Genomic DNA, 13475 nt, shown 5'->3' with positions numbered 1-13475 from the left:
CGTTTAACACGGATAGAGGTGCTTACAGTGATCATTATATAAATCCTTTATCCCAAAAGGGGGCAAAACAGTGGCTGTAACTGTTTACAAAGGGTTAGCTGGAATTTGGCTTTAACTTGTTTAGTTTATCTAAATCTGCTAGTCATTGCAACACTACCCCCTCTCCAGACTGACATTGCTGCTGTCCAAAGGTGTCTCTGTTGCACCTTCATCCAGAGTGGAGGCCCTCTTAATACAGGAGGTCTGATTCGCCAGGTGAAAACAGAGGGGAAAATCCTAAAAATGAAAGCTAATGCAGCCACCACATCTAATAATCGGTAAGCTGTAATAAATTACATTTTAGTTTAATAGGGCTTTAAAAATGTTGGAGTCTCTGCACTGTCTGAGAAACTAGTCCACAGACTATCCAGCGTACTCCACCTGGCAGGAAGGGTGAACTGATTTCCACTGTCTGGGGATGGCCACCCTGGCTGCTAGAAGGCAATGTCTCTGCATTTTTTTTTTTTTTTTTTCATTTTAGAGAGGGACCCAGCTATCACTGACAGGTGAGCTAAATGGGGAGTAATTGGAATGCTGGCTAAGCACATGCTATTGTAGGTAGAGAAGGAAAAGGGGCATCGTACTCTGCCTTCCAACTAGCTTTGGAAGTAATTGCTTAGTTCCTCTGAGCCCATTGATTTGAGCAGTTGGTTGCTGGGGCTGAGTTTTGTAGGTCTCTATAATTTAACTTCTGTTGAGTTTGTGACTAGTGAGAATGTTGTGTTCTATAAGTTTTTCTGAATTCTCCCTGTGCCACAGATTAACAGCCTGTGTGGCGAGGAGGCTGCGGCCCAGGAACCCACTGGGCAGGTGGAGGAATGTCTGAAGATGAACCTGCTGAAGATAAAGTCCCCTGGCTGTAAGAAGGTAAGAAGTGTGACTGCATGACACTAGACAGGATTTGGACCCCCTAAAAATGATTGCAGCCATCCATACCCTTTACAAATGTGCATTATACCTTGCTTGTAGTCCTGGTCAGTTGACCAGTCTGTCCTTCGATCACTTCTCTCCACATTAAGCCAAGAGAATTTATTGGGACGTTTGCAGGCTTTTGTGAAAAATACATGCCTTGGTGTATAGCAGTATCTGCTGTTCACTATAAATGGCCTCCTCTATCTTCTAATGCTTATTAATTTCACTTCAAAGGACCCTATTGGGATAGAAATACAGGAGCTGCTTTTGTTGACTTTTCTTTTAAGAAGGTGCAAATTCTTGGCTGCCATCCTCATCCTTCGCTATTTGGATAGTTATGGCAGAACAAGCATGTAGCAAGTGAAGTGTCCTGATATGCACATGCTTATTCAGGTTGGTGACATGCTGACAAGTAGGGAAGCCAATAAAAGAATTCAGCAACAGCAGCTCCCTTACTTTCTGCCTGGTTCGATTTTAATGTTAAATGGTGTAATACAGGGGTAGGCAAACTTTTGAAAGATGGAGATCTACCTGGACAGCATGGAAAAGATCACTAGGGCGTGGCACCCTTTTTTAAGAGATTAACTAGCAAGCCCCCAACAAAAAGTTAAGACGGCATGAAGAAAACAAGAAAAATCTTGTAAAACTAATGTCCCTGTAGAAATATAAATTTAGCCTACTTTTAAAATTTTTGCTTCAGTGAAAAAACTCGGCATTCAGTATAATTTACAATTATTATTATTTTTTTTTTCATGTTTGGCAAGTAATTAGTTACCGCCACAAGGTTGATGCCGGAGTTCATCAAAGAAACTGAACTTCTGGTACTGCAGGCTGATTTGCATAGTGTGGTTTAAAAAAGACACAAGTAAATCCAGTTCGAGTTGTTTTAGGTTTGGCTGTCTGCCCTTATTTCTGGCCAGTGTAAGTAGTAGTTAGGGCAGTGTACAGAGGTCAGCTGTATGAAAAGCATTGTATAGAGATCAGTAGGGCAGAAGACAGATAAGCAGGTCAGAGGCCAGGAGGGGTACTGTACAGGGGGGTCGTGAGGGTGCGGTGCTGAGGGAGCAGTGCACGGAGGTCGGGAGGGCACGGTGCTGAAGGTGGGGGTTAAGAGGGCATAGTACTTGGGGGGGTCAGGAGGGCACAGACTGTCTTTCCCAATGCAGAGTGGCGCAGCAAAGCTGCACGTTCAGACGCTGATCCCTGCCAGCCCTCCTCACACAATATCACTCGCAATCGATTTGGATTCGGAGAGGTGGTTTGGTGGGGATGCACATACTACACAAGTGGAAGAGCTTGCTATTTTGGAGGCTTTCCCTGCCCCACAGCCTCATGTATGCAAGGGGCTGCCTCTGCAGCCTAGGATTGGCTGAAGCGTGCACCTGTGGCACTCTGCAGCTATGGGAGAGAACACAGGGTCTGCAATGCAGGGGACGTGTTCGCAATATACTTATCACTCGCCCACGATCGACGGGTTGCCGACCCCCCTGTATAATATACGGGCTAAGTATTGACGTCAAGTATATACATTGAGTTCTAACGTAAGGTGTACTTCAGCTTTAAGGAGTAGGAAAGGGATATTCTTTAAGTCAAATTAGCGTGTTTTTTTATTTTTAAACTTTTCTGCACATTGCTGGGAAAGGAAGGATTCCTATACAGAGGGATAGTTATTGTGGACCGATATGGTTAGTTGTGAGAATGGGGATGGTTGTTGTGGTTCTCAACGTTGGTGAGACCAGCGCTTGGCAAATTCTTGTATACTTGTACAATTACAAGTATGGGATAGTAAGAAGATGGCCCCCAAATCATTGGTGTCAGTGGGATCACAGTTCCCTGGGGCAACCGACCTCGTTAATCCATACTGTCTGCCAATGCCTTTTGTGAATGACATCTTTCCATATGCAGGTGCAAAACAATCTGAACTTTTTTCATTGTTCTTAAAAAGTAATAGTAGTGTTCTGTTAAGTCTCCCTGTTTTGGTAACTCAGCAGGCTGGGGCCCAGGGGGGGATCCTTTGGTGATCCAGTGCGAAAATTTTGATAGCGGTAGCTGTCTACGTAGACAGGAATCCGTGGGCCAGAAGGAAGCAAGTCCAGCTTGGTGGCTGAGAACCACTGGTGTAGAGCATATAAAAAATTGGTTAATACCCCATCCAACGCTGTGTGAATGCCAAAACCAGACCACATATAGGAACATGCACTTTATTGTACGTACGATCTAATGCTTCGATATTGTCTGTCACCTGATGTAATCCTGATCCTTCATCTTTTTGCAACAGGAGGTTTTGAACATGCTGAAGGAAAGTAAAGCAGACATATTTGTGGATCCCGTCTTGCACACAGCCTGCGCGCTAGACATAAAACATCACTGTGCTGCCATTCCTCCAGGAAAAGGACGCCGTAAGTAACACCCTCAAACTGCTCCCATGTTAAACCTGTGTGGGCCAGCAAATCATATCGGAATAAGTGATGGTGTTTTTCCATTGCAGAGATGTCCTGTTTGATAGAAGCATTACAAGACAAGATGGTACGACTTCAGCCTGAGTGCAAGAAGAGACTGCAGGACCGCCTGGACATGTGGAGCTATGCAGCCAAGGTGAGCAAACAAGCCTGCACACCATTCATAGAGCAGCCAATCATTTGTCTGCCTCACACACTAGCAGAGATCTGCTGGTACTAAAGATTAAGTACACTCATGGGCCACTGTATTAGGTACACCTGTTCAATTGCTTGGTAACATAAATTGCTAATCAGCCAATCGCATGGCAGAAACTCAATCATTTTAGGCATTTAGACCTGGTGAAGACAATTGGCTAAAGTTCAAACCGAGCATCATAATGGTTAAAGTGGATTTAAGTGACTTTGAACGTGCCATGGTTGTTGGTGACAGACGGGCTGAGGATTTCAAAAACTGCTGATCTACTGGGATTTTCACACACAACCATCTCGGGTTTACAGAGAATGGTCCTAAAAATAAAATATCCAGTGAGCAGCAGTGTGGAGGTCTTGTTGAGGTCAGAGGAGAATGGGCAGACTGGTTCGAGATGGTAGGCAACAGTAACTCAAATAACCACTCGCTACAACCAAGGTATGCAGAATACCATCTCTGAACGCACAACACATCAAACCTTGAAGCAGATGGGCGACAGCTGACCATACCAGGTGCCACTCCTGTCAGATAAGAACAGGAAACTGGTTACAGTTCGCACAGGCTCACCAAAACTGGACAATGGCACATTTTAAAAACGTTACCTGGTCTGATGAATCTGAATTTCAGCTGCAATATTTAGATGGTAGGGTCAGAATTTTGCGTAAACATAGTACAAGGCAGGATAGATTCATGCTTTCAAAGGTTCAGGCTGGTGGTGTAATGGTGTGGGTAATATTTTCTTGGCACACTTTGGGCCCCTTAGTACCATTTAAACATTGTTTAAATGCCACAGCCTACCTGAGTGTTGTTGCTGACCATGTCCATCCCTTTAGCACTACAGTGTCCCCATCTTCTGATGGCTCCTTCCTGCAGGATAATGCACCATGTAACAAAGCCTTAAATCATCTCACCGCTGTTTTCTTGAACATGACAATGAGGTCACTGTACTCCAATGGCCTCCACACTCACCAGATCTCAATCCAACAGAGCACCTTTGGATGTGGTAGAACGGAAGATTCGCATCATGGATGTGCAGCAACTGCATGATGCTATCATGTTAATATGGACCAAAACCTCTGAGAATTGTTTCCAACACCTTGTTGAATCTATGCCACTAAGATTTAAGGCAGTTCTGAAGGCAGAAGGGGGTGCCCAACCCGGTAATAGCAAGGTGTACCTTAAAAAAAAAAAAAAAAAAAGTGTCCGGCAAGTGTATATCTGCAGTGCTGGGATGCTTTGTGTTGTACTAAGCAAGAGGGCAATGGCTTGGCAACCAGATATCCACTTTAATGCTGAACTGCTTGTATTACAGGCAGTCGAAATGCCAGTATCAGCTTCTAGCAGACCTCAGAGGGGGAGGGACAAGCAGCACAAAGGGCAAATTGGGTGTGCTGCAGAGCAAATTGGGTGTGCTGCAGAGAGATGAGCTCATCAGTCTGCTGCTACATCTTTCTCTGTCCAGTGACGTATAGAGTTGGAGACCTGTATGAATAAGTAAACTGCAAAGAAAAAACAGGTCCTTTATCAGAAATGACTATGCTGTGTGGCAGTGCTGTATAGATTTCAGGCCCAGATGGACTGATTGCCTGTCACACAGGTACCTCCAGGTTTGGATAAACTGTGATTGGCTGTCAGTGATCATGTTACTGCATGTGTGGGGCTGTGAGTTAAGCTGGATGCACACTATACAACTATTGTTTGTAGATTTCCTTTAGATTTACCGTCAACTATGTAGTACAAGGGCCTGTCTGACTACATACAAATTTAAAGTGTTTAGGTCTGACCTCATATTATATGGTTTTGGTAAGTCTAAAGAAAATTTTATAGTGTGTATCCAGCTTTAGAGTGCGGTCATAGTGCTTGGGAAACACAATTGAGGATACTTTCAGCACACAGCAGCGACACCGATCCTACCAATATATGTGACAGCTTGGCATAAAGCCCACCTCTGTGCTGTCACATGACATGTGGACAACTCCCATTACACATATTTTTCCAGGTTTACTTACTATACAAATTTGATTAAATCAATTTTCTTCCTTGCAGATTGCCCCGGCTGATGGATTCTCTGACTTGGCCATGCAAGTAATGAGTTCCCCGTCCAAGAATTACATCTTGTCGGTCATCATGGTCGGTGTGTGCGTGCTTTTCTTCGGAGGCCTGTTGTGTGGTCGCATCACCAAGAGGGTGACAAGAGAAATGAAGGACAGGTAGAGCACCGGACCCCCTCCTACACCTCTCAGCAAGAGCTCTGAGAAGCAGGGGGCTTCTGGGGAGGGAGGGCAGGCCTGTTGCCACGTGTACAGCTCTCCCATGCAGTCCAATCCCATCTTCCTCTTCCTCTCAGCTCCCTCCAGCGCTGTGGAACCTGGATGGAGCAATGGAAGAAAACAAACTGCCTCCCATCTCCTCTGCTTCATATGCTCGTTCTGTCCCCCAATCCAGAGACTTCAGGCCTCCTGTTGCTGCACAGCTCCCTACTCTCCTAGTGCCGTGTTGCTTTATGTGGACTTTTTTTGGGAGGGTGGTGGGTGGGAGAGGGGATTATTATTTTAACGGTATGCCTCCCAGAGTTGGAAGCTGTGCCTCAGCCACTTTGCATAACCCCACGGCAAGATGTGGAAAGGATGTGGAGATTGAGCACTTTGTGATGCTGTCTGAGCCCGGATGTCTGCAGAGATGGATCAGTGCAAACCGCCCGGCTCCCGACCTGCCAAAACTCTACAAACTCTTCTGTCCTTTCTCTTCCTGAGCAGTGCGGACTTTTCTTAATGATTTCCAGCAATGGACATAGAGCATTTTTAATGGTGCAATCCCGTGGCTCTCGCTTCTCCGGTTCCACAAAAAAGTATTAATTACTGTCCTGGGTGGAAGGGACCGCTGCGGTGGTGGTGGTGTCTTTCTGTGCCGATAACTCTTAATTCTCAATCTCTGGCGGTTTCCTCACACTTGGGGGTTGTGCCCTTAAAGCTCCTCCTTTGCTTAACTTTTTTGTCTTTAAATTGTGTTTTACTTCTCTGCTCACCCATTGTGAAACGTCTAATATTTATCTATTTTGCTTAAGCTGATAGTCAGGCCTCTCGATTTTCATGCTGATCATTTCATGATGCCCTCTAGCTGCTAGCCACTCAGGTTCCCTGCTGGACAGACTTGGCCATAAGGTTACCCACTGAGTGGAAATGTCACGTGGCCAAGAGCAGAGGTTGACGCTCATGGTCTCCATTTTGCACTACTGTACCCAGCAGTCAGTCATAGCGACTGGACGCTGAGCAATATTTCCTGCAAGTTCAGCGCGTGCTTCTGTGGCGCGGTTAATGCTGTCCATGGTCCAGGAACTTGCACTCCCTACTGCTCCATTAGGCTTATATCTGTGAACACGGCCAGGTTCTTGGTGTGCTGTTGGGTGGAGCAGGTACATCTAGCTGGGGGTCAGAAGTGAACAGAGCTGGATTCTGAGCATTAAACCATTACACTCTGTGCATTAATTTCCTGATAAGTGCGCTTTCCACCTCCAATCACAAGCCCAGCATTATTTAAACCTTTGTCTTCCACTGTTGTCCTACATCCCTCCCCAGCACAGGGTCTGCAAGCTCCCGAACCCATGTCTATTACTGGGGATAATTGCCAACAACATTCCGTATCGTCTGTTAATAGAATTCATTCATAGCATTAAAGTCCTGCTGCTATTGGTGGCTTTGTCCACCTAGCTCTTTACCTTTGTGTTAGTGATGACTGGAAGGAGATAGTGTCCCCTGTCAGTGACTGGTGGTGTAGACAGCTGGTACTGGTCCTGAAAAGTGTCCTAATTTATCCTTTAATCACCAAATCATTAAAATCCTAATACCCTGTGGCCCCAGTGCATTGTGGATCTTGTGGGACCTCCGTGAATTGATGTTATTGATCCTGGCTGATCCAATACGGATTTCCAAAAAAAAATTCTGCTTTGTGTGTGGGTAGCACTGTATCATCCTGGGCTGAAGAACTTACAATCACTTGCTTCATTTCACCTTCTCAAAACCTGCTTATGTCAAACCCTTCACTAAATTCTTTTTTCTCTTTATCAGCTACAAGAAGTTTTACCGCTAACAAGAAGGCGGAGAACAACTATAGAACCTAATCAACCACCACACTCCTCCCCCCTCACCTGCATTCTACAGCCTGGACTGCAGCCACACCCCTCTTCCCCCCTTCCTGTCTGACATTGCAGGCCCAGTATGGTTGTGCATTATACACTGGAGCAGAGCGCCGCCCACACACGGTGAATAACGGTCATAGACTTCCATGTCCTCCCCCATTGTCACACTCGAGTACATTTTTCTTTTTGTACATTGTTTTTGCTCTGTGTATAGACCCGGTCATCATGTCCATGCTGTGTCAGAATGAAATGTTACCCAATGTTTCCGGCATAATGTGCATTTTTTTTTTTCTGTACAGAGAAATGGGAAGATTTAATAAAAAATAAAAATGCTACCTAAATACAGGTGTGTTTCTGAATCCTAAAACAAGGTTTAACAGTTAAAGCTGACCTCTATTCTGCTTATGTTTTGACCTTCCTGGTGCCTTCCTCTCGCTCATCGACATGCTAAGGACATTTTTAAATGGTTCCTTTCTGTTTTCGCTACATACCTTAGTTTAGCCTCGATGCCATCACTGGATCTTTGTGATTCTCTGTGCAATACAGACAGATCATGGCTGATGGGAGGGGCTTGCAGTTGGCGGAGATTTTTTCCATAAAACTTTGTACAGCACCCTGCCAGCCCCTATAAACAGTCATGATCTGTCTGCCTCAATACTCCTCTTAAAGTGGTTGTAAACATAAGTTATATCAGCATTTTTAAAACGTTAAATGGGTAGTATACTCATTCACATTACTTTCCATTAGTTGAATTGTAGCAGTGCATATTATTTATGTACTTTTTTCTTTCCTCTTACCTCATTTCCTTCCTGAGATATCGCTGTTTTTATTTTAGAATACGTCGCCCGCGCTTGCGCAGTTAACCCTGATTTTCCGGCAAGCTTATGCTACCGGAAAACTGCAGGGTCTATGCCGGGGCTGTGTCATTTACTTTTTTGACGTCAGCCCCGTACTCAAGCGAGACTCCTTCCTCATTCACAAATTTCTCTACTACCCATGTGACTCGCTACGTCTCCTATTGGCTGTCCAACTGTTTACTAGGTAACCGTGAACCAAAACGAGGCTTGGTTACGGCGGCTACTGCGCATGCGTGGGATTTCGGCAAGGAAAGGCGGAAATTGTGCCCACAAATTACAAGAAGACAACAGTATGAATGGCGGCGCTAAAGATTTAGAAAAAAAGGCTGCATAAAGGAACCAAAAAAAGACGTGAGCTACTTTTATATGAAATACTTTACGGTCTACAATATAATTGAAATTTAGAGAAAGAAGGGCTGAGGATACTACCGCTTTAAATAGAACTGTTTTTTTTTTTTTTAATATAACTGTTTAATCCATTCTTAAATTATAGAAAAAAACCTGCCTGTTATACTTGTCTGGCTGCGGGTCACTTGATTGCTGTTGCTTCCTGAGCGATTCACTGACTTGCTAGTGAGTGTATCTAGCACAGGCAGCGACTTTGCCGCCCCTCTGCCTTTCCTCTAGCCGCCCCTCTGCCTCTCCTCTAGCCGCCCCTCTGCCTCTCCTCTAGCCGCCCCTCTGCCTCTCCTCTAGCCGCCCCTCTGCCTCTCCTCTAGCCGCCCCTCTGCCTCTCCTCTAGCCGCCCCTCTGCCTCTCCTCTAGCCGCCCCTCTGCCTCTCCTCTAGCCGCCTCTCTCCTCTAGCCGCCCCTCTGCCTCTCCTTCTCTGTGACGTGCCTGCCACGCTCTATACACACTTGCCATTAGTTCCGTGACCTGCAAGTGGGCCTGTATGGGTGGAGCATACACGTCTGACATGTCAGGGAGGCAGTGGCTGGGTGGGCAGCTGTGGAATCTTTTTTTTTTTTTTTTTTTTTTTTTTTTTTTTTTTTTTTAACCAGGACCGCTCACCATATATACTGCGGCAGAGCGACTTGGCTACACAAAATCATGCATGTGATTTTGTGCAGGAGATGAAGGGGGTGCACGCGTGCCGCCGGTGTGCCATTCTGTCTGGCTGTGATTTGGATACACCGATTGTTCGGAGTAACGACAGAATGGTGGTCTGCCTATGTAAACAAGGCAGACCGCTATTCTGTCAGGGAGTAAAAGAGAGATCTTGTGACACAGTTTCACTTAGTGTCAGCTTTGTCCGGCACAATGTCGCAGTCCTGCTAAAAATCGCTTATTGCTGCCATTAGTAGTAAAAAAAAAAAAAAGAAATCCATAAATGTATCCCATAGTTTGTAGAAGCTATAACTTTTGAGCAAACCGATATTCAAAACTGTGGTTCTTTGTTTATAGCGCAAAAAATAAAAACTGCACAGGTGATCAAATACCACTAAAAGAAAGCTCTATTTGTGGCGAAAAAAGGACATCCATTTTATTTGGGTACAGCGTCGCACAACCGCGCAATTGTTAAAGCATTGCAGTGCCGTATCGCAAAAAATGGCCTGGTCAGGAAGGGGGGAAAAAACCTTCCGAAGCTGAAGTGGTTCATTTTGAAGAACATTTTTTTTTTTTTTTTAATTAAATTTCCAAAAAAATTGTGACAAATTACAACTTTAAAAAACTCGCCCTTACCTCTTACTAAATACTTTGGACTGTCTACTTTCCAAAAAGGGGAAATTTGGAGGAATTTAGATTCACCAAAGAAATGTAGCAGAATACATTTCTCTTTTGTTCATTGACAGACACAGCGCCTGATCTTCATCTTGCGAGTTAAACTCCTCGCGAGGTCGCATACGACTGGGTCTTGGTCTGATGGAGTCCTCTCCCTCTTTGCTGAGGATCGATTGGTGCTCTGACTGGCAAGCGGGTGGTGCTGCCAGAGCGGTGGGGGTTGTCCCTTAGCAGTGTGTTGCACTTTTTTGTGGGGACCCCCTGGTGACTAATGGAGTCTTTGGAGCACATCACCCCTCCTGATCCTCTCTGGGGCCCTCCGGGTCCCATCCATCCATCGATGCACTGACAGGAGTCCCTTGCGTCCCGGTGGAGGTGTTTTCTTGGTGAGGGGCTGGCATAAAAGCCTGCCCCTGCCTCATCTGTCTCCTCAGACCCTGAATCTGATTCGGCCGCCGCGGACGTGGGTCACCCTGCTGGGTCTGCGACCATGCGCCCTGAATCCTCAGATAAGTGAGGATGATTCCTCCGCTACTGCAACCGCGCACGAAAAGGCGCTGGTGGATGCACTGATTGTATCTGTGCTTGAGAGTTTAAGTTGTAGGACGTGGCTGCAACAGAGGCGCGGGTTCTCTTTAGCACTCACAAGCCATCCAGAGCGGCAAAGGAGTTCCCTTTCTCCTCTGTTTTGACAGAATTGTCACTGAAGAGTGGGGAGGACAAAGCGTCCCCTTAGGGTCCCTAAGCGAGTAAGTAGGTGATACCCCCTACGAGGGGTCCATTCTTAAGAAGTGAAACGTTGCACTGGTGGTGGACCCTCCAGTTTCCAGATTAAATAAGGCAGCCATGATTCCAGTTGTAGAGTCCCTGGCCTTTCAGGACCCGGCTGACAGGAAGGCTGAGGCTGTGGCCCCCAATTTGTACACCCTGGCTGGTTCAGCACTGAGGCAAATATTCACCATTGCCCTGGTGTCGCAGACTCTGACATTCCAATATGTGTCGGGCTTCAGCGCTTCCTCCACTTTGCGGTGGGAGAGGAGCATTATCAGTTTGTGGCTTACCCTTTGGTCTCACCTCTGCTCCTCAAATCTTCACGAAAGTGTTGGACCCGATGCTTGCATTGTTATGCCAATGGGGATAGCGATACTGGGCTACTTGGATGTCGTCCTTCTGTGAGCAGAGTCCTCTACGGCTCTGGTGGAAAACCTGGAAATCGCCATACGAGCTTGAGGGTGTTTGAATTTTCAGAAGTCTGCTCTGGTTCAGTCCACAAGCTGGACTATCTGGGTCTTACTCTGTACTCGACCTTAGCCAGAGTGCTCCTTCCTCTGGACAAACTCCAGAAACTACAGGCTGCAATTTGTCTCCTGCTGTTCACCAGATGGTCATCCCTCCGGACTTGCATGCGGGTGCTGGGCCTGATGGTGTCTACCTTTGCACAGTTCCATATGAGGTCTCTGCATGGGAGATTCTGGGCAAATGAAACAAGAATCCGCAGTCTCTGGTTCCTTCCCCCCTTTATTGGATAGTGGTCACCACAGATGCCAGCCTGTCTGGTTGGGGAGGTGTCCTTGGCAAATATTCTGCTCAGGGGGATCTGGATACTGGAAGAGTCCAGACTACTGATCAATGTCTTGGAACTCCGAGCGATCAGACTGTGCCTGGAACATTGGACTGATCGTCTTCAGGGATGTCCAGTGTGTATTAAATTGGACAATGTCATGGCCATGGCTTATGTCAGTCACTAAGGGGGTACAAGAAGTGTCCTGGCTGCTCTGGAAGTAGCTGGCATTCTAAGGTGGGCAGAACTGTTCGTTCTAGCTCTCTCTGCCGTATACATTCCCGGGTGGAAAACTGGTGGGCGGATTACCTCAGTCGGCAGGCGTTGGACCCAGGGGAGTGGTCCCTTCATCAGGAGGGGTTTCATCAGTTATTTCTCCGGTAGGGCATCCCCCAGGTGAATCTGTTGGCTTCCCGGCTTAACAGAAAGTTGCAGAGGTTTGTGGCTCGGTCACGGTATCCTCTGGCAGATGGCACAGATGCGCTGGTGGCCCCGTGGGGTCAGTATAGTCTGTTTTTTTTTTTTTTTTTTTTTTTTTTTTTTTGCCTGAAGCTTCTGCAAAGACTTCTATGCAGGATCAAGGCAGAAGGGATTCTGGTCATCTTAGTGGCCCCAGACTGGCCTCGCCGGGCTTGGTATGCCAATCTTTTGCGGTTGGTTGCCGACGGTCCCACTGTCTGTGTCAATGGACATAGCAACAGGACTCTGGAGCCCCCAAGGAACGCGGCTTTCAATGGGGGGCACCTAAAGAAGAGGGGCCTGAAGCATCGGCAAGGCACCCCAGAAGATGATCGGGGCTGCTCTGTGCACAACCATTACATAGGTTGGTATAGTATAGGCATGTTTGGTATTTTTATATAAAGAAAAAAAAATTGTTTACAACCCCTTTTAACGTAAATTGGGCCCACACAATGTGGTGCAGCTGTGTGTAGTAAGCAGTCGGCTATCAATTATAGTCATAAATTATGGGTTAAATGCTCCTACCTTTTGGTGATTGGACACTGGCAAAACTTTGCACCCTTATATAACTGCGCCCACTAGTTTTGGCTATAGTGAAGAGGGATCCGAACCACTGTCAGTTTTTTTTTTTTTTTTTTTTTTTTTTTTTTATTGTGGTCTGTGCCTCCATTAGCGAGATTCATTCTCTCTACAGTATTTGTCCCATTTACTGGGATGGAGAGTGAAAGAAAATCCCAAATTTTGGATTTTCACCAGAATGAGAACAGAGGAGAAATATTTAATTGAGGACACTAGTTCTGGAGACATGCTGGGATCCCCTCACTTTGGAGGGATTTCCTCTCACTTCCTGTTTTTGCTATGGGACAGGAAATGATGGGAAATCTCCCCAAAGATGGGGGAAGAAAAACCTGCCAGGGATTTGTAACCATTCTGATTCTACTAAAAATAGTGTTTTGCCTTTGTTCATAGAAGGACACAGCCTTACTTCATGATGGGTGGGTTAGATGTCGCCACCTACAGGGAGAGAACGCTAGTTGCAACTAAATTAAAATCACACCCAGGGGCGTGGCCCAACCCCCACCATCTGCAGCAAGGAGTTCAGTTATCTCCTAGCGTCTCAGGGTTTAGGACATGGAGCTT

General features: G+C 46.1%; 1 protein-coding gene across 2 annotated transcripts in view; it reads left to right on the top strand.

The window, feature by feature from the left end:
* GLG1 (golgi glycoprotein 1) overlaps positions 1 to 8076 on the top strand; it is a 76293-nt gene extending 68217 nt beyond the window's left edge. Inside the window, exons 23-27 of one of the 2 annotated variants that reach the window (XM_082270149.1) lie at positions 799 to 906; positions 3230 to 3350; positions 3440 to 3546; positions 5647 to 5810; positions 7665 to 8076. In XM_082270149.1, coding sequence (XP_082126275.1) covers positions 799 to 906; positions 3230 to 3350; positions 3440 to 3546; positions 5647 to 5810; positions 7665 to 7686 — 522 coding nt within the window. In that variant the 3' untranslated portion in view covers positions 7687 to 8076. Of the gene's footprint in view, positions 1 to 798; positions 907 to 3229; positions 3351 to 3439; positions 3547 to 5646 lie in introns of both variants that reach the window. The other variant, XM_082270150.1, reaches the window with a different exon arrangement.
* The last annotated feature ends 5399 nt before the right edge of the window (positions 8077 to 13475 follow it).

Source organism: Pelophylax lessonae, assembly GCF_965119305.1.
Source record: "Pelophylax lessonae genome assembly, chromosome: 10".
Lineage (NCBI taxonomy): Eukaryota > Metazoa > Chordata > Amphibia > Anura > Ranidae > Pelophylax > Pelophylax lessonae.
This window is presented reverse-complemented; position numbering and strand designations above follow the sequence as displayed.